Source organism: Gymnogyps californianus, chromosome Z (genome assembly GCF_018139145.2).
Source record: "Gymnogyps californianus isolate 813 chromosome Z, ASM1813914v2, whole genome shotgun sequence".
Lineage (NCBI taxonomy): Eukaryota > Metazoa > Chordata > Aves > Accipitriformes > Cathartidae > Gymnogyps > Gymnogyps californianus.
In genome coordinates this window covers 82,579,773-82,604,458 of record NC_059500.1, presented here as the reverse complement: position 1 = coordinate 82,604,458, position 24,686 = coordinate 82,579,773, and the positions used below count along the sequence as shown (strand labels likewise).

The 24,686-nt window shown below is 48.4% G+C and overlaps 1 protein-coding gene across 1 annotated transcript; it reads left to right on the top strand.

Annotated features, from left to right (window-relative positions):
- The first annotated feature begins 541 nt into the window (after nt 1-541).
- Nucleotides 542-18,586, top strand: MEX3C (mex-3 RNA binding family member C). The gene is given in 4 exon segments (XM_050913342.1): nt 542-563; nt 912-1,178; nt 1,181-1,216; nt 15,464-18,586. Coding segments are annotated over 4 exon segments (1,551 nt in total). The 3' UTR covers nt 16,690-18,586.
- Nucleotides 18,587-24,686: the final 6,100 nt, after the last annotated feature.

Genomic DNA, 24,686 nt, shown 5'->3' with positions numbered 1-24,686 from the left:
TTTTTTGGGGCTTACACCGTTTCACCAGGCTGGGTGAATTTAAACCCAGGCCGACCAGGCTGGCTTTCCTCACAGATCCCCTGCCCGTCCCGGGATGGGGGGGGTCTCCGAGGACCTGAGGCTGAGGGGGCCTGAGGGCCGGCTAACGGCCGCTGGCAACCGCCCGCCCTCTCCCGCCTCGCTGCCGCCTCACACACCCCGGCCTCACAGGCCCCGCCCACCCCGGGCCCCGCCCAGGAACCGGCTCCGCCGCCCAATGGCGCGGCGGCGAGCGCGGGGCGGGGCCGCACCGCCTCCTCCCCCTCCTCCTCGCCGCCCCCCCCCTCCGCCCCCCGCCGCCGCCGCCGCCGCCGCCGCCGCCGCCGCCCGCGGCCGCCGCCGAGGGGAGCGCCATGGGACAAAAGGCGCGCTGAGGAGCACGGCCCCAGCGCCCAGGCCGCGCCTGCCACGCTCGGTGCCCGGCTGCGGCATGGCGGCCCCGCGCCGCTAGGCCCGGCCCGGCCCGGCCTGGCCCGGCCCGGCCCGCAGCGCCTCCCTCGCCATGCCGAGCGGCAGCGCCGCCGCGGCCTCCCCCGCCGCCGAGCCCGCCGAGCCGCCGCGCCTCCCCCCCCACCCGCCGCTGCTGCTGCTCCAGCAGCGCCTCGCCGGCCTCGGCCTCCGCGACCGCGGCTTGCCCGCCGGCGGCGGAAGGGTGGGGGCGGCCCGGCGGCAAGCCCGGCGGCGGCGGGCGGGCTTGGCGCCGCCGCCCGACCCCCCCGGAGAGCCGGGGCCCGGCGGGGCGGAGGAGGAGGAGGAGGCGGCGGCGGCGGCGGGGGACGAGGGAGACCTGGAGGTGGAAGAGGAGGAGCTGCTGGCGGGGGAGGACGAGGAGGAGGAGGAGGAGGACCCGGCCGCGGTGCTGCTGCTCTCCTCGTCCTCCTCGCCCTCCCAGCCGCTCCCGCTGCTGCCGGCGCTGGGCTCCGTCCTGCTCTCGCCCTCCTTCGATGCGCAGGAGGCGGCGGCGGCGGCGCTCTGCGGGGCGGACGATCCTCAGGGCATGATGGCGGCGATGCTGTCCCACGCCTACGGCGGCGGCGGCGGCCTGGGCGGCGGCACCGGGGGGGCGGCGGGCCTCAACGGCGAGCAGGCGGCGCTGCTCCGCCGAAAGAGCGTCAACACCACCGAGTGCGTGCCCGTGCCAGCTCCGAGCATGTGGCCGAGATCGTGGGCCGTCAGGGTGAGTGGGGGACCGGGGCTGGGGGGGACACCCCCCCCCAGTCCCTGGGCGGGGGGCGGTGCGGTGTAGCGGCCTGGCCTGGGCCTGCTGCCCCTTCCCCTGGGGTTCGTGGCAGGCCTCTCCCCGCACACCCCCGGGATGTGCCCGTTCGGTGCCGGCGGGAGGAACCCCTCGCCTCGGTAGTAGCTTCGTGCCCCCTGGGGCCTCCTCTCCCAAACCCCGGCTTCCCCACAGCGGACAGGGTGCCGGCACCAGGCCGGCCCTGCTTGAGAAGCCGAGAGGTGAGAGCAAGCACTGGGTTAGCTCAGACCTTCGGTTATTGCTAATTTGAGCTGTAAAACACAGTATATAGTCTGGCCGTGTACAGGTAGGTGTTGGCACAGGCTTTGGTCTTCAGTGACACTTGGCTTGTGGTCTTCAATAAGAAGCTGCGTTTCACCGTAGGAGCTTTGAACCGTGTTTTACAAAGACTTTTGGGTGAAGGACTTTAACTTGCTTGCCTTGCAGAGCAGGGTGTGGGCTGACACTCTTCCTACAGCTTTCCACGGCGCTCACCGAGACAAAGTGGGACCTCAGGAGCCAGCGAGATGGAGAAAGGAGCCACGTGCAGCCCTCTTCTGTGTGAAAGCCCTTGTCTTTCTGCTCGGGTTGTGGCTTCCTGTTGATCGCTATTGCTACACTCTGTGGGTCTCTATTACGCCGTTAGGATAAGGTCATATCGGTGATGTCACGTTCGTTGTTGGCCTTTCACGTGGTCTCGTGGGAGCGGTGCTTGGAGGAGTTAGAAAGATGACGTTTCACGCCAGCTTTCTGTCGGTGAACCTAATTTTAAAAGCACTTTTTATGTATCAAGAGAAGCGCTGAGCAGTGTCAAGTGTAGGTGTGGAAATGCAGACAATGAAGTTGCTCTCTTCCTCTTCCCTTTCTGTGTTATTCTTTATTGGTTTGGGGGTGGTGTGTCTCGTTTGCTGATCGGCTCTGATAACGAGCAGTTATGCTGTCTGGTCTCTCTACATCAATGTGGCTTTTGTTGGTTTTTTTCTTGAGTATGGAAGAAATGGTAAAATCGGTCTGAACCAATGTGGTACTAAAGAAATGCCCACTGAGCACCGATGCTTAGGCAGACTTTTGTTTTCTCTTCCTACATTTATTTTAGGCTTCTCGCAGTCAAGGGTGGGTTTTTTGCTGGGTGTGTCAAAGGAGAACCAAAGACTGCGCTGCAGAAATTGGCAGGTAGCTTCCTCTGATGCAGAGAAGTCTGTTCTGTTCAGAAGCAGAAAATATCTTTTCCAAGAAATACTGTTTGAATGTCTTAAGACTTTGCTTATGTGTCATTGGGGATGGTGGGTGGGGGGAGGGGGAGAGGTGGAAAACAGAACTGAAAACAGTTATTGCTACAGTCCTCTAAAAGAGAAATACAAATTATTGGGCTTTGAGGACCGATTAGGCTGCTGTGTTTATTCTCCACCAGATCCGGATCGTTCTCTGTAGTATATTTTTTAGTACTTTGAGTCACTTAAAAACAAGATAATGGAGTTTGCATGAAAATAGGATCATTGTTCCTGAAGAGTTCATTTGCTGCTTCTGCTTTTATTTCTTATCTGATGTCACACTGTTTGGCTTGTGATAAAATATTTAGCCTCGGTGGGGAGGGATTGTATGATAAAAAGAATTAAGGCTACAAAAGGGGAAGGAGCAGAAGGAGTGGAGGGAGAGCTAAAAAAAATTGTTACCAAATGCACTTGCGTGAAAGCTTTGCGTAAGGAGGTCCTTCAAAAGTCTCATTCGGGGGAGATGTATGCTTAGAGACGGACTTATGTAAGTTGTATTAGTTCCACTAAATATTTGTCAGATTTCTTAGAAATACTAGTCCTTGTATAGCCTTTTATGGCCCAGAGCCGTGCTGGCTCGTTGCATGGGCTAGAGGCTCTTGCTCTCTCCTCCACCTGCTTTGTGTGTGTCTGTGCTCTAGCCCAGCGAAGTGTTGTCAGCTGTAGTGCAGCTTGGTCTGCCCCGAGCAAGGCTGGCCGGAGCTGCATCCTTTGCTGATCGTTCTGCTCTCTCTAAAAATGAAGAGGCTGCATATTCTCTTCCTAGCACACATCGTAACCAGCTGGTTGCATTATCTTGAACGAATTCAGCTTAAGTTTTATGCCAGACTCCTCTGTGCTGTAATACTTTAATATATATAATTATGTAAGGGTGATGCAATTGGAATGTTACTTCTGATGGATTTTCACGAAGATTAAGTTTATATTCTTTCTGTTGCTGTCTTCGTGAGGTATAAAAAGAATTTGAAATGTCTGCAGCCCAAAAACATCAGCTCTGAAATACCAGGAATGCTGAGTTTGATCTGGCCTTTGCTGGAGGCCTCACTGCTGTGTCTGAAAGCATGTTTATTGTAAGTTCTAACCCCCTAACTGAAAGAGTAATGATAACCGGAATTCCACGGTATTCTTTATCCAAATTTAATTTTTTGCACAGAGGAAGAGAATTTCCAGACACTATTTATCAGACTGAAGGAGCTCCTGATTCCTAAGAGAGCCGTAAACAAGCAAAAACCTTATGGCGCTTGCATTTAACATTTATTTTTTTTCAATTATGTGCAAGTTTCAGAAATAAATATAGCACTTCAGGCAGTGAAGTGGTGCTCCCACAGGCCCCGCTGTAGGTCGCTGTATTGCAGGTTCCCACGTGGGGTAGCTGCGCTTACCAAATCTGTGCTGGTCGCCGCACACAGATGTGGGATGTCGCAGCTATAGAAGGTGTGGAGTGCCTGAAATGTACCCTGTGGTTTTCTCGTGAAGCTACGTTGGAGGCTGCTGGGTTACTGTGACAGTAGTTTAATGTGTTGCTGCTGGAAAAATTTACATCACTGTAAAAGGCACTGGAAAAGGTTTTAAGTAAGATTTTCTTCTAATGAATAGTAGGTGTTCCTTCTTTTAAAAAAAAAAAAAAAGTCCTGTAGTATTTCTGGAACCTGACGGGCTTTTGTGCTTTTTTGTTGTTTTTTTAAATCTTAAATGTTCTCAACCTTTTCTTATTCCCCTTGCCCCCCCCCCCCAAAATGAAGCTGACAGACACTGGTGGGGTAGTGTAATATAATTCTTTGTAGTCTTTGAAGTGGAAGAATCTCAAAGGTGAACAACAAAGGAAAAGATATTTGTATCCTTTTATTCTTGTTAAGGCATGTGACTGGGAGCCAGGAAAACTAGATTCCATTCATGGCATTGTACAGGCTTCCTGTATGAATTTGAACTGGCTGTTGAATCCAACCTTCGGTAAGTTGGCCAGTCATCATGCTGATCAGAAAAGTGACTTCCTTTGCTGTCAGCAGCTAAAAATCCCATGTACACAAAGTTGCATTGGTTTAAAAAAATAAAGTTGGAGAAAGTGCTCTTGAGAAGTGGTAGCAAGACAGCTGCATTGCTGAGGAGGTGACCTTGTTTGCCTGAGAAAAGCTGGCATAGGGTGTATACCCAAAATTATATAAGCGTGTATCCAGACTTAAAAAAAACTTCTGGAGATCCAAGTTGGGAGGCTTTGTTTTAATCTCTAAATCATGTGAAGGACTTGTAAAAGTCTGCTGCGGATCACCTGAGAACTGTTTCTTACACGTAAAGCTCACGATGGTGACCTTCTGTGGCAATGCTGCCATGGTCTGGTGGGCCTTGAGAAGGATTTGACAAGTGTAACTGGAGTCTTCAGTGCCCCCCGCTGCCTTCTTTACACTAAAAAAAAAAGACATATTTAAACACTAAAAGCTCTTTTGAATAATGCAATAAGAGGGGTGGTGTCTGAAAACATGAACAGGAGAACCTGAAAGATGCTGGAAGGGACAAAAGTCTGTCCTGTAGAGAGATGCTTCATCCTTGAGTGTATTAACTGTCTTCAGATGATGATTGTTGGAATATATTTGCTAATGCATTCCACTGTCCAAGTAACATGATTTTCCAAATGTTTATATCCTCAATAAATCTGACAATAGTGTTTTTTCTCCCTAAGACATCACTCGAGTTGGAGCAACTTAACTCTAAAGCCTGATGCTTCTCTTTCTTCAGTAAGAATAGTTCAGATGATGGCTGCAGAACTTGAAACGGGCAGGGCAGTCTCCAAACCCCAGATGAGTAAGAGGTGGAGGAATGATATCATCCCATTTCACTGATTAAATCGATAATGACAAATCTGCTTTGCATGAGACAGCCTTGCAACTAAAATAACATTTTTATGCATATTTAATGATCTTGGACTCCTGTTTGCTCTTTGATTTTTGAATGTGGACTCTTGAGCAAAATATTACTTTGCTTAAAATAGTCCTGTAACTTGAAACAAAAAAATAATTCTGATACGTTGGTAGCTAACTGTCTAGCGTAGCTGAACAGCCAAATAAAAACAATAGCTATCACTCTTGGGGAGTGGAAACAGTGCTAAAACAATCCTGGAGCAAATACTTGTGTTAGCTGAGTACAGTACATAGATGTCCTATAGTAGGATAATTGTAGTCCTTTCAAAAAGAACTATATGTCTAGTTTTATGTCTCTGTGTTGTGATGATAATGTTACTGAATTACTGATGACACTTACATAGCCTTGACTGGTTATTAATTGCAGACCTGTAAGAAGTAGTCAGCATAAGCATAGCTAACCAGTCTGAATTGCATATTTGTTTTTTTTTAACTGGATGCTTAAGGTTTCCACTCTCATGAATAAGTTTAATTTGCATGACTGAAGTCATCACATATCTCGGTGTCAGCTGATTGCCACAGACAACAAAGACCACAGGTTCAGCTAACTTATTTTAAGTGAAAGCTGAAAGGGCAGTTACACTTCAGATTTTTTTTTGCATCTTCTATAATAAGCAGGTTATTAAATGCTATATTAAATGGCTTGTTCTAAAGACTGAAAGAAAACTTGAGCTATTTATTGAAATCCAGTATAAAAGCTGTTTTTTCTGAGAAGTTGAAGTCTCGTCACTTTTAGAGCCTGGAACTCCAGGAGCTGAAACATGTGAGCATGCTGTGGCCTGGCACGGTCTGAAATCGCTGCTGAAGTTTCAGTGGCCTACTGCTCTGATACTGTATAACAAACATCATTTCAGTTCTGCTATTTGTCGTTTGTGCTGTGCGAAGATCTAACTCAAGTTGCAGAGTGTGTCAGAAGGGTGCAGGTTCTCCAGCTGGGATCGTAAATCCTCAGTCATAAATGCTGCTCTTGTCTGGTTTGTCGGGTGGGAAGCACACCAAACGCAGTGCACACTCGCGAGATTTTTCTCTTTGTGTAGTCTGCCAGAAATTCTGTAGATTTTAACGTATGAATACCAGAAGTGAATACCTGCATAAGTAAGATTTTTTTGGATGAAGCTGAAATTAATAAAAATCTTGCGATGTAAAATGCTAATTTCTAATCCTCTGGTCCTTTTGTTTTTCTTGTAAAATTGCTGTGTTCTAAAAGAGTATGTATTTTTAAGTTTATAACGTACAGATAAAAAAGAAATCCTGATTAATGTGCTTCTCAACTGCACTGGATTAACTTGTCTGTGGCATGAGAAAACGGTGATGAATTTTTTTTTTAAGCTGTTAGGAAAGTCAACAGATGTTGTGTGTTTCCCTGTCTTAGCCCCTGTTACCCTCTCTTCTAGTACACTGTGGTCTGAATTTCTGGAAGAGAAACTTTGTTCTAAACAAAGTGTTGGATATCTCAACGATCTTAAATTTGTTTTTGATGCAATACCTCCACCCCACAGGGCCAATTCTCCATTGCAGGCAAAAAATTTAACAGGGATAGAGTTGCAAACTTGCTGTAACAAAAAAAAAAAGGCTCCTAAGCACTAGAACACTTTTATGTAATCAAAAGAAAAGGCCAAAAAGCTCTAAATCAAGCATTTGTTTCCAATTTTGGTTACTCTTTAAGAATGTCTTCCTCTTCTCTCTCTTTCAGGTATTCCTTTAAGTTCATGAGATCTTGCCAGCGTCCGAGATCTCTGTTTCCTTCACTGGTGTGAGTCAGTAATCCTGCGGTCTGCACCAAGTTCTCTGCTGCTCCTTTGAACAAAGACACAGTATCTCTTAATTTTTACTTTCTAGTTCATTTTACATTTGACAATATACTGTGGAATTTTGTGTATAAAACCACAGCTCTAGCAGCATTTTTGAATCGGGGATTTGGTGTAGGTGACGATTTGCGTGGTTTTTTTGCAATCTTCCTTTCATTGGCCGTCTTGGCATGCTGCGTGGCACGTTGAATGGTGGTCCTTTTTAATATCTGCCTTGTGCAGGTCAGGTTTCCCACCGTGGTTGCTCACACTGATCACTTCATTCACTGGATCAATGTTCTTAATGAAAACAACTTTTTTCCTGTAGCTATTTTATTTGTTGGACGTACTCCCTCTCTTCTAACTATTGCTTTTCTACTACTGTATCTTTCTGATTTTGCTCAGCAGCTGCTACCTTAGTCCTGGTGCTGCATAGTGCAAGTAATTAATAATACGAGTTGCTGCCCTCTGGCTCTTTTGCTGCATGTAACTTGTTTACTGAGTTGCCATCTGTCTTGAGAATTGGAGTATTCCTCTGCCTGTGAGACTGCTGATTTGATAGATTGTCCCAGCCTGACATATAGAAGGAAACAGTGTGCAGGCCGAGTACTTCATTCTGTACTGGATTGATATATAAATCAATTGATAAATTGATACATACCTAAGAAGTCTTTAATAAAGAGTTTGTACATGGTTCTTGAACCAGGGCTTTTCTTTGCCAGAAGAGGGAAATGTCCCCCGGAGCTTGTGAGAGCAGCCTTCCCTTGGGAAGCTTTCTGCAGCATCATCAGAGACTCTTAAAGCTCCCCTCTTTTCCCATCCGTTAGCTTGGCAGCAGTAGGGCTGAACAAAGTCCTGCTCCCTGTGGCTGGCACAGCCGAGTGGTTGACCGTGATTCCTTGGCTTTTGGTTAAGGTACTTGGGATCTCCAGGTTGTCTTCCTTCCTGGTACCTCGACAAACCCGAACCCGTGCGGCTCCAGCATCTGGTGCACTCAAGCTTGAAGAGCTTGTTGGGAAAGTATCTTGTCTAAAAACCCTTCTGCAGTTCTAGCTGAATGAAGACAAGTAGGAAAGTCATGTAGCATCTTAGCATTCGTACATGTAAAAAATACAAAGCGAAGTAAGTGGTCAGTTGCTCCTCAGAAATGGGTAAGCGTGATGGAATTATAATGGGAGCAGTCTCGGTCGCTATATATAGCATGAGTCATATTGAAATGTTCCACAGGCAGGCACAGGGGTTTGGTAACTGCCACGTAACTAAAAGCCTTTGATTGCAGTGGTGAGTTAATGAGGGGGTCAGGAGGCAGGGAGAAATGTCTTTGGTAGAAAATGCTTTAATTTTTATTTTTCTAGAAAGACTTGTATGTCATCTTTCCTTTTCTTGGGATAACTTTTTATCAGAGTGGCTGTCAGTTGAGTTTTTCTCCTCTACACACTAATTTACCTACTTGTAGCATTGCTTATTGTAGTGTCGTTATAGTTAGAAGTGAAAGATGGTTATTACCTGTGTACAGCACTTCTGAGGTACAGTCGTTGGCTGAAACCATTAATACAGCCACGCTCCAGGGCAGAGAGCTAGAACTTTGTTCCCAAGTTTTGGGTTGTGATGGTATCAGTATGGCGTTTTGGATCGTAAATTTGAGAAGAAGCTCTGCTTGGTGAGTTCTCATTATGAAGCATCTCTGCTGTGATAAATAGAAAAAAAAAAATGCAACCTGATGAAGGGCAGGAGCACATACAAGCGCTTGGGCAGCCTGCGGGAAAAGTCTTTGCCCAGAGACATTGATCTCACAACTCTACGTGTGTCTTTCAAGTGGCCGCCTCCAAGGAACCGCAGCTTGGGTACCACCAGGGAGGAGATTGCTGTGGTTTGTTGTGTGAACAAAACAGCTGTTGCTTAAAATCTGCGTTCCTCCGTGTCCCCATTTATAGCGGTTAGCCCGCTCTCTTCTTCTTTGGGCACTGTCATCTTCTGTTTCCAAACCTGCCAGCGACCTGCCCTGTGAGCCTGAGCAAATCCCAGCTGCAAGCTGCGCCTGTCTCTTGGTGTATTCATATTTGTTAGTTCTCTGACATGTATCATGTCTAATTGTCACACGGGAGCCCTAATCTTACAAGCTAATTAACCCAAATAGTGATCAGACTGTTATCTGTACTATAGAATGCTACTGGGGAGCTGTTAAAGCTGTTGGTGGCTGGTCTGGTCCTGTCTTCAGGATGGATGCTGTCCTCCGTGGTGAGGTGTCTCTCAGCTTACCTCTGGCTTTAGAGAAAGCTGCATAAAAATAAAGGAAAACTTGCTTTCAAAAAATTCTATTTGATAATTATTATCCAAGTTTAGGTTGTCTCTTAAAATTGTTGAAAAATAAAATTTAAAAGCAATATTTTTACAGCCTCCATTCTTAAAATCAAAATGCTGGAGGGGTTATAAATAGCTGCCTGAGTATGTAGATCTAGGTTTTTGTGCAGATCAGCATCTTTTGCAAGCGCAGAGAAATTACTTTCTTCATCTTCCTTGAATCAACTAACTATATTCAACAGCCAGTTGAAAAAAAAATTGTCAGGAGTTGAAATTTTCCAGTCCATGAATTAAAACAAGGTGTGAGACGAATTAATTGATCTTAGGTGAAAGGTGATAGTAACCAGAGTCAGTCTATCGACTGACCAGACAACAGGTAGTATTTCATATGACTTTAATAACCAAGTGAAGTGCCAAAAATGTTCTGGTTTTAATTTTCTTGTGTAGCCAGCCTGCTTAAGGAGGTTTAACCATTAAACAGTTCAGAGTAGGATTTCATTTTCTGTCCCATTGCAGTTTCATCTCTGCTTAATAAATAGGGCATATATCAGTTTTCTACTGTATAATCACAAACTGGATAGATATTTTTAGCTGTGTCACAACTGAGAGGAAGCACTCTATGTTTAAGCAAAAGAATGCAGCTTGTACCACCAGTGGGAACGAACAGCTCTTCTGAAAAATATGTAGAGCAGCCATTCTTAATGAAGTAGATTAATTTTTCTTTGTTTGTTAATCAGGTGGGCAGTGTTATGCTTTGCAGACCCGGCAGCTGTTCGCCTTATGGTACATCCAGTATTTCAGTCTCTGCAAATCCTTTGTTGCCTTAGCTGCAGGAGTTCTCACTTTCCAATTAAAAGCTTGTGGCAACCTGGCAATGAAATAAGGGCTGTGCTGGCTTAACGGACTCCACCTTTAAAGCTGTGTCCATACGCAACAGTGGCAGGTTCACAGACACCAAATCCCTGTGCAGTCCCCTCTCTCCTTGGCATGCCCGGCGGTGCTGTGCCAGACCCTGCCCTTACTTTCTAGGCAAGGAATTAGCCATGGCTCTGCTAGCAGCTCATGGTTACTGGTTGATGTCACCGATTATTCTGTCGCCACCTCCTTGCTTGGTGTCAGCATATTACAAAACCAGTGGTCAGAGTGCTAGACAGCTTCAGAGTGGAGGTTGTCATACAGTATTGCCTTTCATCAGATAACGGCAAAGCTACTGAAAAATATATTCCTGTGAACTATGGCTTTCTCTTTAGTGCTAACAAGCTGTGGAGGCCAATCTGTGAGATCTCCGCTGTGCCCGGGGTTGCTCTGGGGCCGAGTTGGAGGATGCCAGGTTTGGTCAGGGCTGCTCGTCAGCCTTGCCTCCTGCATAAGAGATGAGTTGCTGCTCATGCAACTTCAGCCTGCTTGCTGCTCTTACAGCCCAGGCAGTACTGGTGTCTTCCCAGAGGATTTGCATGTCTAAAGAGCTGCAGGAGGTTCTCAGTTTTGATCCCCTTAGCTAGGTACTCATCAGGAGCAGGGAAGGAGAACAAACTGGTATTGTCATTTGATTGTGGTTCACAGGGGCTGCTCGCTGAATTTTTACCCACCGTGACTTCCAGGCTTCTATTTAGATAAACTTTTTTTCAGGGTTTTTTTTTTTTTCCCCAAGCCCTGTGTAATTGGGGAGGCAAGGTTGTACAGACGTGGTGATAAGAAGGTTTGGGTTCCTGTGCGTGCCTGAACCCCAGTTTCACGGCGCTTGGCAAGAGCTGCAGGAGGAACGTGGGTAGGAGGTGTGTGTCCCTGCTTTGACAGGCTGTGTTTTGCTCATGTTGGTACTGAGAAGCATGAAGGACTCGTTCCCCTGGTGTAGCTCTTTGGAAGAGACCACGCAACGAAGGGATCCTCATCTGTAAATCAATCCTTGTCCCATTCCCAGTGTGTGGTATTGAGGCGAATTCAGCAGAAGAAAGAAATGGCGGGGGGGGGAAGGTTCTATTTCTCCTGGGCTACCGCCGTGGCTGTGCAGAGGAGGAGTCTGTGGGATGCTTTTTCGGGTGGTTCTTGACTCACGGCAGCAGGTCGGCCGGCGTGGTGCGAGGCAGGCGTGCACAGGGTTCCCGCTGCGGTCGCTTGGCTCTGCCGGCTCCGTCGGGGAGTTTCCCTCGTGGAGTAAATGGCCTGAGACTGGATTTGATGTATCTCGTCCTGTTTGCGATGACGAAAGGTGAAAGTCGGAGTGAAGGCTTAGCTGGCCGTCGCTGCGTGATGAGTGAGGACTGTGGGTGCTGTGGCTGCTGTGCTTAGCTCTCACTTCAAGGAGGGGGGAAAAAAAAGAATCTGTCTTCCTATCACCTTTTTTTAATAAGGAAGTATTTGATCATTTAAAATTGGTAGTGTATGAGGTAAACAATTCCTTCAGAGCTACCCTTAAGTTTCTTGGGGAGTATAATGTTTGTAGTGTGTTTAAAATGTTCAGTCAAATAATCCTCTTAAGGGAAAAACGGGGAGGAGGCTTGAGAAGAATGATACAAATCAGCCGGCACAGGATGAACACTGCCTGCAGGGCTCGCTATGGGCTTGGCTCCTCGTCGGGTACCTGGGCAGGCAGGTACTAAATCTTTGCCTAAACGAAAGCAAAACTAAAGGGTTTTGCTTTAACTATGTCAGTATGTACTTATGGCTGAGTGTGCTGCTTAGGAATGCTTATACTGCTGAACCAGGTACGGTAACCTGTATTGAATAGACTTCCGTTATCATACCAAAACTAAAATTACTCTGAAAGGTTTGATTAAACTGAATTTCCAGTCTAGAAGTCCCCTCTTCAGGCTTTTTTAACTCTATACTTCAAAATCTTGGATATAATGATCTAATGATTTATTGCAAAAGTGTGGGGCGGTGTATTTTTCTTTTCCTTTGCCTTTCTGTGTCTAAGCTCAGGAGACTGGGAAACTTCTTGATTCATCCTTTGGCCACAGACTTCATAGCTGGCCGACCTCGTGTCATCGTGGCCGCAGTGCCTCTGGATGCCGTGAATTGTCGGAGAGGGGATGGGATCAGCCGTGCTTCATGTCATCGCCTCGGTAGTGACTAATGGAGGAGGGTGGGAAACCAGAGCAGCTGAGTAAAAGCAAATAGAAAGATCATGCTGCTGGCGTGGTATAATGGGCTACTGACCTTGTGTTTTGACATGACTGTCTGTTGTGGGGTTTTCCAGCACTCCTTGCAGACAAAACCCAGTGGGTATTGACTGACTCATTCAGAAATGTTGGGTTTCGTATGTGGTGACTTTCTTCAGTTCTTTCTAACTTTCCAGATAAAGTTTGAATTGACCTTGACGGTCTGTGGAGTCAGCTTTCCATTGAAGCCAGCTTTCCGATGTTTAAAAGTCTTGTTCTGTCCCTGCAGGGAGTTGAGGCAGCGTTTGGCCTCTGCTTTCTAGGTATGTGACTCATACCTTAAAAGAAGATCTCTGCCCACCTTAGTCTGTGCTGTTCTGCAGCCTGAGGAAGAAAGGTGAGAAGGCTTTTCTTCACGCCGGAATGGTTTGGAAATGTGGCTCTGGCAAAGCAATCTCTGGGAGTTTGTGGCTGAAATGGGGAATGGAGCTGAAGGTGCAGACTTCTAACTTGATTTGAGTTTCTAAAACATCAGCAAAATCTTGTCTAAAATGTAAACTATAAGAATTGGTAAGGCACTGTGGAATCTAGGATTAAGTAGGCTCTGAACTGTGGTATATAATAAAGAATTGTGTAGCTATTTATATATGTGTATGTCTTGTGCTAGATGCTCCTAGTATTCTTTAAATGCTGCCTCTGTAAATTTTAGGAAATAAGGATATATGCTTGGGTGGAATGGAGTAAATGAAAGTAATCTGTGTAAATTGGAGAATAATTGATACGCATCAGGAGACTGACTTCGGTTTTAGGTGTTCCAGTAAAGAGGGCTTGATTGGTGTGAAAACTTCAGCGGCACCGTTTTAGGGATCCTTGTGGGCTTAAGATTTGAGCCCACTATCTTTTGTGAGTAACCGTGAAGGAATGGGAAGCGGAACGGGCGAGCAGATTTACTTACAGGGAGAAAGGCAAAGAGAGGAGAGAGTGGCCAGTTTTGGCCAGTTCTGGCCAGTTGCCGAAGTGAGGTGCTGCTCTCTGTTAGGAGCAGGGAAATGGCATGGCTTCAAAGGATGCGCGCTTCGATACTTCCATAAGGCATCTCTTGCCTGTGCTTTCCCCTTTTTTTTTTATCTAGTAGAGCACTAGTGCACTTCTCGGTGGGCTGCAGCGGGAGGTTGAGGCTTACGGCTTTGTTCTCTCCTGCAGATAACTTGCTCTTCTTGCCGAACTACTTGTTCAGTTCTCGGGTCTGCATCCCCTCCTTTGCGCAGATCTGCCCGTGCCTCACTCCTTCCCTTGCCGGGAGCGTTCCCGTGCTGCTCCCTGCGCTTTCTGGTGGAGGTAGGGCCTCCGAGAGCCCTCCCGAGGAGCTGTTGAAGATAATGAACTTCCTCTCCAGCTGTGGCCTGGAAACAAAGGGCTGTTGTGTTCAGCCTTTGTCCTTGCTGTGTGCAGGGGCCCTGCAAGAAGCAGCTCTTCCTTTCCTCTCTTCCAACCAGCATTTGCGTATTTGCTATATTTTTTTTTTATTAGTAGATAGTCCTGAAAAAAGTGCGTCTCTTCAGTGGCTTTCTAACCGTAAAATTGTTATCGCTGGTGGTACCTTGGGTGCAAGGGACTGACAAAACACTATTTCAAGAGACTATTTTGTGTATCCAGACAGTTATGAGATACTTAAAGTAAATGAGGAAAATGGGAACAAATTTCATTCTGCAAGTGAAATGATGCTTAAAACACTTGATCTGCAAATGTTGGTTATAGTTGTTTCAAGATGAGGTTTGCTATAAAATGATGTTTAGCGTGACATGCTTTTGGATTTGTTTTAATGTAGGCTAAATTCAGTTAAGACTGAATCCAGTAGACGGTCTTGCGTGTCATGGACCTGCTTGTGTCTCTTAATTTCGCACTGCCTGCTTTTCTGGTCCTGTGATGGGCAAAAGGTGCTTCTGTAGGCACCATGCCAAAGCACCTTAAGCATCTTAGGAAAGAGCCTGCTGCCACTGCGTCCTAGCAAACTTTGTAATTCAGTCCCCAAAAATCAAAGACAAATGTTCCATTAACTTTTTGCTTCTCTTTCAGACTGTATTTACCCAGTTAACGAGAGAAATTCCACATAAGCACGTAATGTTACATAGTAAGCCTTTATTTGCATGCAACAAACTGCTTGAACTCCTGCTTGACAGTTCAAGGAGTGGCTCCTTCATCCCACAGGGAAGAGTAAGGTTTAAATAACACTTATTGATAACAGGAAGCAAATGAAGAGTTCTCAGTAAATCAATAATTTTATCTATATCCTACACAGGTTGTGATACCGACCCTTCTCGCGCTTGTAAATGTTTAATTTGCTTTTAGGTCACGCTTGTCAGTGAAAGGCCAGCCTATCGGCAGACTTACGTGTGTGTATGTGTGAGCCTTTGCTCCTTTTGCAGGATCTTAGAAATAACTGAAGGAGACCAAATCAATGGAAGAAATATAAGCCCAGCAGTATTTCTGGGATAACCATGAACGTGTCTGTCGTAGAGGAAAAGCCATCCACGTTTATTCACCATCTAATAGCAATTGAGGAGACGATGGGCTAAACCAGCCCAAGAAACGTTGCTAAAATAGTTTGTGGCTGTAAGTGTTAGAGGTCTGTTTGGAAATAATAGGTAGAAGTTGTTACCGCTTTCTCTAATGTGGCTTGCAGAGATAAAAACAGCTGCTTCTGGTTTTACGCTACGGTTTCTTGAAACTCTCAAACAGCTTAAAATAGATGGCTTTCTTGTGGCTTTCTAAACTTAGATGTCTTGCTAAACTTGCATGTGTTTTCTTTAAACAGGTTGCAAAATAAAAGCACTAAGGGCCAAGACAAATACTTACATTAAGACCCCCGTTCGTGGAGAAGAACCCATCTTTGTTGTCACTGGACGAAAAGAGGACGTAGCCATGGCCAAAAGGGAAATTCTCTCAGCTGCTGAACACTTCTCCATGATCAGAGCGTCACGCAACAAGAACGGTCCTGCCCTGGGAGGCTTGCCATGTACCCCTAACCTGCCGGGTCAGACGACAGTCCAAGTCAGGGTGCCTTACCGTGTAGTTGGGCTAGTGGTTGGACCGAAAGGAGCTACAATCAAAAGAATTCAGCAGCAGACCCATACCTACATAGTCACTCCCAGCAGAGACAAGGAGCCCGTCTTTGAAGTTACGGGAATGCCCGAAAACGTCGACCGTGCGCGCGAGGAGATCGAGATGCATATAGCCATGCGTACCGGGAACTACATCGAGCTGAACGAGGAGAACGACTTCCATTACAACGGTACGGATGTGAGCTTTGAAGGAGGCACTCTCGGGTCTGCGTGGCTTGCTTCTAATCCTGTCCCTCCTAGCCGCACCAGAATGATTTCTAATTATAGAAATGACAGCTCCAGCTCCTTGGGAAGTGGCTCCACAGATTCCTATTTTGGAAGCAATAGATTGGCTGACTTCAGCCCAACGAGTCCGTTCAGCACAGGCAACTTCTGGTTTGGAGAAACGCTGCCTTCGGTGGGCACGGAAGACCTTGCGGTCGACTCTCCTGCGTACGACTCCTTACCGACGCCTTCCCAAACCATTTGGACTCCTTTTGAACCTGTAAACCCGCTCTCTGGCTTTGGTAGCGACCCTGCTAGTAACGCCAAGCCTCAGCGCCGAGGGAGCCAGCCATCTACTCCTCGCCTGTCGCCCACGTTTCCGGAAAGTCTGGATCACCCGCTGGCTAGGAGAGTGAGGAGCGACCCACCTAGCACCGGCCACCAAGCCGGCCTTCCCATCTACATCCCCGCTTTCTCCAATGGTACCAACAGCTATTCCTCTTCCAACGGCGGCTCCACGTCCAGCTCGCCCCCCGAGTCGAGACGGAAGCACGACTGCGTGATCTGTTTCGAGAGCGAAGTCATTGCGGCCCTGGTCCCCTGCGGCCACAATCTCTTCTGCATGGAGTGTGCCAACAAAATCTGTGAAAAGGAAACGCCATCGTGTCCCGTTTGCCAGACAGCTGTTACTCAGGCAATCCAAATTCACTCTTAAATATATATAGATATTATTATATATGGACTTTTTAAAACTCTTAAAGGCATGGGTGTAATGGTACCCTCTAGTAAACTTCCTAATGAATTCTGACTGTTGGGCTTTCTTGGGATTAGGCTGAAGTTGTTAATAAATTTCTACTTTCTCAAAAGGCTGCTACGGTAACACTAAACCTAGGTGGTCTCTGTCCGGTTCAGTGTAAGCAGATGGCATGGTTAGCAGAGATACATCTGGTGTGATGTTATGGCACAGCGAGGGGAAGTTTTCATCAATTACACAACTGAAAAAAACAAATTTTACAGGCTTTCTAAAGGATCTCTGTTAAGCGTTTGACTTCTGTGTGCTGGCAGCAATGAACCTCGTCGCCTAAACGCAGAAGTGCTCGTCTGCTGTGGAGGGTTTGTGGCATTATCAATATATCAAACAACACTTCCAATGCTGCCTTCTTTACACTGCCAGTTTTGAAAAACAGGTTTGGGGAAATTATTTTTGCTTTGTGTGACAACTTATGCCTAATTCTTCAGCATTGCAAATACCTTATTTTTTTTTTTTTAAAAGCATAGTTTGATTTATTGAAAAGGATTGTGTTATTGGCAGGTTCGGATAATAAATTACGGTGAGGGAGAGGAGAGAAGCTGCCCGACGCGCCTCCATTTCGCCCGACGTGTTAAGGGCAGTATGTTCAGAGGATCAGGAACGTCTCGATTTGTGAATTCCTACCCACTGCTTTTCTTAATGTAATGTGGAAAAGTCTGGCTGGCTTCATCCCATTTCAGTAAGGGCTTTGGGATGCACATACTTCGACTAATAGTGAGGATGCTGACATTCCGTTCATTAGTCCGATCAAGCTGTTCTTAAATTACATTTTTAGAGAGTATATAGTTCAAAATGTGAAGCATTTTTATGTTCAATCCATATTTGTCTTGCACATATATAAATATATATTTTATTTTTAGTAAGGAAAAGGAAAAAGGGGGAGTTGCGTACGTGCCCTTGTATTATTCATGACAGCAGCTGTGACAGTGGCCCTGCAATCAGTTTACTTCATTTCAAAACTGTCTTTCCAATCATAAGGAAAAAAAAAAAGTGTCTTTTGAATGCGCTTCTTACATTTCAACCTGTGGATGTTTCTAGCTTTTTCATCCTCAGTACGTTCCCAAATCTGTGCTGGCATATATTAAAACAACAAAAACAAAAAAAAGACACAAAGTGGAGTTCTGGTGGATTTTTCTATTTTTTTTTGAAGCATTATTTTCCCAAGACAAGACAAAGCTTTTTTCTCAGTATAACAAAAAGAAATTATATGTGTATTGAACTAGTAAATATACAGAAAATTTTATTTTTTATTTCCACTTGAAGAGTTACATTTCGTATAAAAGTTTACAAATAACGGTTTTTATTTTATGATTTTCAGTATAAGAGTTGCCTTGACGGCATATTATGTACTGCATAACTTTAATGCTATAATTGCTTGTAGAATAGTTACATGTCAGTATTGAAACCTAATCTCTAGCTGCAGTCTTGTAGATACGAACAAATGTTCACCGAGCATGTATTTTGTATTTTATTGCATCGTACACTGCAACTAATAAGCCAAGGAATCGACAGACATTAGGTGCGTGTACCATTTCTATAAACCACAAACTAAGAATGATAAACTATCAATATAGTTTAGTATTTGCTAATTTTACTACACTTTTTGTTATGTATATGTAGGGAGGTCATAGGGATTATAAATTCAATTTGAGTAAAGTTTAAAAACCATATATTTTATGATAAAGGGCCTTTAACTTATGATGGCCAAAGCACTGATATTATATATTTGCTGTAAAGAGAATTATAAGAGTTTTATTTTTCTGATATTAAAAGTTACTTAATAAAGACTTGTTTCCATTAACTTGAATGTTTTGCTGTCTTCATGGTTGTCACTTGGAGCAGCCCGTGGAGGCTGGGGCTGGCTGACACCCCTCCTTCCCTCCCTCCCTCCCACCCACCAAGGGGGTTTCCCAGTGCTTAATACACCACGGACCTGACTTTGGTGTGGCTGGGTGACTTCACGTGCGAAGAATCTTGGTTTCTCTTAATTTCTGGCTTTACACGCTGCCTTTAAAAAGCAGCTTGTGGTCTTGCTGCAATGCTCAGGAACTCGCATTTCAGAGTTCTTGCAGTGCAGCTGCAGGATCAACTCCATGCGCTCATACGTGCGAGCATCAACCAGCAGCAGGAATTGATCACAGAAGGGTTTGGGTTGGAAGGGACCTTTAAAGGGCATCTAGTCCAACCCCCCTGCCATGAGCAGGGACATCTTCCACTAGATCAGGTTGCTCAGAGCCCCGTCCAACCTGACCTGGAATGTTGCCAGGGATGGGGCATCTACCACCTCTCTGGGCAACCTGTGCCAGTGTCTCACCACCCTCAGCGTAAACAATTTCTTCCTTCTATCCAGTCTGAATCTCCCCTCTCTTAGTTTAAAACCATTACCCCTTGGCCTATCGCAACAGGCCCTACTAAAAACTCTGTCCCCATCTTTCTTCTAAGCCCCCTTTAAGTATTGAAAGGCCGCAATAAGGTCTCCCCGGAGCCTTCTCTTCTCCAGGCTGAACTCTCTCAGCCTGTCCTCGCAGGAGAGGTGCTCCAGCCCTCTGATCATCTTTGTGGCCTCCTCTGGACCTGCTCCAATGGAGTGTTGCAAAAGGATCTCCTCCTGATGTCAAGTTGCATGGGTCTCCTGTTGTGTTTCCTCCCAGTCCGACGGAGGTTTGCACCCTGTGCCTGGTACAGAGCGCTTTAATGTTTCCTTCTAAAGCCATCATGTCCCCTCTTCGCTACGGGCCGCCTTCTCTTTCAACTCTGGTTTCGCCGTTGGAAGGAGCCCTGCTGCGGTCTCCTCAGTCCGGGTTTTGCGCTGGCTGGCGTTGTGATGTATTTGGATACTTTAGTGATGCTCAGACGGATTTATTCTTGCTCCCTGTTGCATCCTTCCCCATTTGTCACCAACGGGGACCTACGAGAGGGAGCAGTTCCCCTCCAGGAAGGAGGTTTGCAGCAAAGCAGAGCACCTGGACCGCTGATGGACTCTTCCCTGGGATGGAGGAGAGTGACAGCAGTGAATAGGAAAAGGCATTTTAAGGCCATCTGGCTTCAAAAGCGTATATTTATAAATACTGCTCGTAATGCTGTTTCCTGCGGTCTGGAGGTATTGAAGGGGACCCTTGTTGGGTCTCGATGGCGGGGTAGGAACGATGGGGTGCTGCTAAGTTTTTTGCCAGAACCTATTTCTGATTATTCTTTGGGGGGAAGAAAAAAAAAAATAGCTGCTCCTCCCTGGCAGTACGCACAAAAGCACTGACGTGAATTTCTCCTGCTTGGCCGAGGATTTTAGATGCCCGAGGGCCGCTTTGCCTGGGCGATGTTTCACCCCTCCTTCATCATTGACTGCTCAAACATCCCTGGGGTATACGGAGGTGGTGGAGCCTGTGGTCCTCAAAGCCACCGCTCCGGAGCTCGTGTCCTCAAATCTAAACTTTCTGTTCACTTTCTTCAGGAGGACGGAGAGGAGAATATTTCTTTTTAACTGCCTTTTTAATAGTAAGTCTTGGGAAGAGATCAAAGAGTAGTTAAATTTACTTCACTTGGGTCTTGGGGCGGTTTTAGTGTTGCAGCAAGAGGCCTCAGACATAAAACCTCAGGCAGCGGGGAGATGTAACCTCGTTACTTCTAGATGTGCATCAACCATCTTAAATCCCAACCCCTCCAACATGTTTTATTTAGCAGAGCAAGTAGCACTGCGGTTACTTTGGAGTTGCATAAGACAGGCATGGGCTTAAAAAACTCCACTTCTTCAATTTGCTGTCGTGAATTTATTTTTCCATGCTCAGGAGCACTTGTGATGAGTGAGTAACCCGCCTGGAATTTTAACTCTTGTTCATGGAAAGGAAAGCACTCACCACCAGGCATGAGCCAGTCTGCCCCGCTGCCAGCCGGGCTGGTTAGGAGAGCTAAACAATTTTATTTCAAAAAGTGAAGTTTTAAGGAAGCATTAAGCTTGAATTTTTCCTTTCAGCCCCTGAAGCTTTCCCGGCTGGGCTCTGCGCTGGCCCGGGAGCTCCTGCAGCAGCTCTCCCCAGGCAGGGAGGGCTCCGGCGAGGCTGGTTTGGCATCGGCGAGGCTGGTTTGGCATCGGCGAGGCTGGTTTGGCATCAAGCAGAAGCCCCGCAGGACCTTCATCTGGCAGGGTGTCTCTCAGCCCTGCCCTCCTGCAACAGCATCTGGCTGGTCCGAACGCCCGGTCCCTGCCCTGGGAAACCTCCTCTGGCTCCTTGTTGGGAGCAAGGGGGAAAGAGGGATGGGAAAGCTCTCCCAGCTGCTGGGGAAGGAACTCGGGGTTGTTTTCTGCTTCGTGTTGCAGATATAGATAGATATTGCTCGCTAGCAGTCGTATGAACCTCGGGGTGGGAAGCAGTGCAGGCTGTGCCTGGAACGGCACGTCCCCGTGCTCAGCATCTCCCGTTGGGTCCTGAAAATCAGCCAGGGTTAGGCTGTTCCTGCTCAGCTATCCACGGGGTTTAAACTTGCTGCTGGGGACAAGTAGGTACAGCTCAGGAGCTGGCAACAAAATGCTTTAAGTTTAAAAAAAACAAAAAAAAAAAATCCCGTTTGTGCTTCATGCTGTTCTTTCATTTCTGCAAGCAGTTGGGCTGGTACACTGGGGCAGGGAGCCGCACTCAGAAATCCTCTCCCTCCTTGGAACCAAAACACCCTTCTCCATGCCTAGTGAGGATGCTTATCTCGTCTGTAGCTCTGGCAGAGGTAGAAGGGCGATGCTTCCCTTGGGATGAGACCGCCAACGCATCAAGATGCAGGAGCTGAGCTGGTGCTTGGGGTTGGAATGGTTGGGATGGAGAGTTTGGGGGGGAAACTCGCCCGTGGGTGAGTGAGCTCCTGCCTCTGCCCGGTGTCCCAGGAAGGAGCTCCCTGCCCACGGGCACCTCCTAATCCCCGTCCTGCAGCAGTTCAGCTCACTGGAGCTGCCAGGACAACCAGGTACCAGGACAACCGCCGGTGCTGGTAAGGCGGGGAGCATTTTTTTGGTGGCAGAGGCTGCAGGAGAGGCTCCATCCTTCCTCTGCGGCTGGGACCTGTGGGCAGGGTGGCAGGTTGGGTCGTGCTGGCAAGGTGCAGGCAGCTGGCAGCAGGGCCATGGTTTTTTTCCCAAAATATCCTTGGCCCGATTTTTTCCGAAGTTGCAGCACGTTTCCGGGAGCTGCTTGCGTGAAATTTAAAATAATAAATGCAAAAGGAGCTGAAGGAGCTGGGGGTGCAGGATGTCGCAAAGAAAACAAACGGGTTTAGGGGCAAATGAGCTGCACCAAGGGGCTGTAGGAAATCCCACGCGCTGAGGCCGGCAGGTGACCGCTCCGTGGCATGAAATACAGCATGGGAGTGTAAGGGATGGGGCGGGGAGGAATGCAAAGCTGCAAAAGCAAAAGGAAAGTCTCAGCTTTGTTCTCTGAACGCGATGCTTTGAGGAGGAACGATGCGCAGGTGGAGGCTGAAGCCGTGGTTCAGCGCAGCCGGGCACTTCAGGCTGCCTGAAGTCAGGGGAAGAGTGAAATCGGTTCCTCAACCAACTCTGTGTCCATAATTCAAGGGACAAAAAAACCACACAAAACAAACAAAAAAAAAAGATAAAATATATGGATCGAGTTGATCGGGGCGGCTGCCCAGGAGCACCCAGGGAGGATGCTCCCTGCCCGCCCCCTCCTCAGGGGCTGCTCCAGCAACCCGTGCTAACCTGAGAGCGGTGTTTCGATGGCACATTCCTCTCTGCCTGCCACTGCCCCGGGCTGCCCGGGTGTCCCCATGGGTCCCCACCCCCCGCCGCCGCTCCCACCTCTGCCACCGCCATACCGAGTGTCCTTGGTCACGTCCCTGCGCCCGGGGGGGCCAGCCTCACCCCGAGCGCTGCGGGGCCAGCCCCAGCACCCAAACCCGTCACCCTCAGGCCTGCGGGACAGCTTGCCTGCCCTGAGCGTGGCCGTGCTGCTTAACGCCGCTTTGTCTGCATTTACTGCGAGAAAGAGCTTCGCCCCGACTCCTCAAATCAACAAAACCACCCCAAAGTGTCAGGCGCTGACCTGGGGGTGTCCCCATCCCCTGCTAACATCCTATGGCCGTGGAGAACGTGACTGAAAGGGGACGTGGCCCTCACCGGCTGTGGGATGCCGCCGCTCCCGAAGCCACCGGGTCCCCGCAACGCCATCGCCACGGCGAGCCCCCTCGGCTGGGCCTGAGGGGCTGCTGTGGCCCTGGGTGGGCTCGGGCCCCTTTTTCCCCCCACTCACAGCAGCTGCTTCCCACGGTGGCAGACGGAGCACTAAGGACATCTAGCGGCACCCACCCCGGAGGCCCCGAGGCGTCCGGCACCGCACAGCAGCCCCAAAAACCACCCCGCCGGGGCACGGCCATGGCCCTGAGGCAGCACCCTGGCCAGGCTCCCCGGCAGGGCGGCCTTGTTCCCCTTGGGTCACCCCAGTGCCCCCGCCATGGGAATGCGAAAGGCAACAGGGTGGGCAGGGGGCTGGCGTGGGGACGGGGACGTCCCCAGCCCGTCCGGCAGCGCAGAAGCCCTCTTGACCCAGACAAGAGGTACAAACGCGAGGTGGGACAGTGCCACGGCCATCAGGGTATCACTGAGGAGCTGCCGTGCTCGTCAGCTCGGGACAGCTTCAGCGGCTGCAGCACTTCCATGCCAGGGGGCCCCGGCAGCCGCAGGAGCCACCAGCCCCGTGTCCCTTAAAGGCTTCCAAGGGCGCACACACACCACACACGCACACGCGTGACACCATCTCCGCACACCCTGCTGCAGGAGCAGCTATGGAGCAGCTATGGAGCAGCACGCCCGCAGCTCCGGTTCTGCCGTGGTGTGGCTGCAAGTAAAGCAAAAAAAAAAAAAACCAAACCACACCACCACCACCAATGCCCCCCCCAAAACAAACCCCAAACCCCTTAGTTTTTGCAAGATTTCAAATTGCCACAGCTCACCGTGCCGGGCTGGCACCACCCTGCCCTCCGCCCCAGCGCGGGTTGGGGTCCCCCCCCCCCTCCAGCAGCCGGGTAAGCACAAAGCCGGGTGTACTCGTGCACCCCCAGCTGTTGAACACCCCGAGACGTCGCGGGGGTCTCGCAGCCACCCCGGCCATCTGCTGCCTCCAATTGCCGGCGCAGCCGAGCACGAACACCGTGAGCGTACGAGCCCATTTAGGAAGGGTCACAGTTCAAGCGCTGGTGACATCTGCCAGCACAAACCTCCCCAGCTTTGTGCAGCTCCGGGCTGCAGCTGGGGAGCGGGACCAAGCAGGGCATTAGCAGGGCCTGGGAACCGCATCGACCCACAGCAAGGCTACGGATGAGGCTGAAAGAAGGATTTTTGCTGCGGGCATATGCTGTACCGTCAGCTGGCAACGGGGCCAGGGCTCAGCTGGGAGTACCAGGCAGTTTAATCCCAGTGCTTCCATCCTCCCCACCCGGCACAGCATCTCCCCCACCCTGTACAGCGTGCATGCCATCAGCAGGGGGGGAAAAAACTACGTGTTTCTACAATGCTTGTGTGTGCGGGCCAAGGAAAGACAAAAAAATACAATCCAGACTCGTGATCTTTCTGCCAAGAATGGGCAGCCCGCGCTTCACCCGCAGGATGACGGGTCAGGAGGAGCTGGTGCTCAGACTAAGACTTTTTGGGTCTCGCTTTAGCTTTGTGGCATGGATTTATGCTGAGCCTGCGGCCGCACGGTCACGTCAGGGGAGTTAAACATGCAGCATCGTGTGCCGGCACATAGTTGCTCAGTGCTCTAGAGGCTAATACCAGTGTCAGATGCAATGGTTTTACGTTGGCCACGACCAGCCAGCAGTTACAAAAGGGTTGCTAACAGCGCCAGGAAGGCGAGTCTGGAAAGCTTTCTGGAGGGGTAAGGAGCTACAACTGGTTTAAGGGGGCG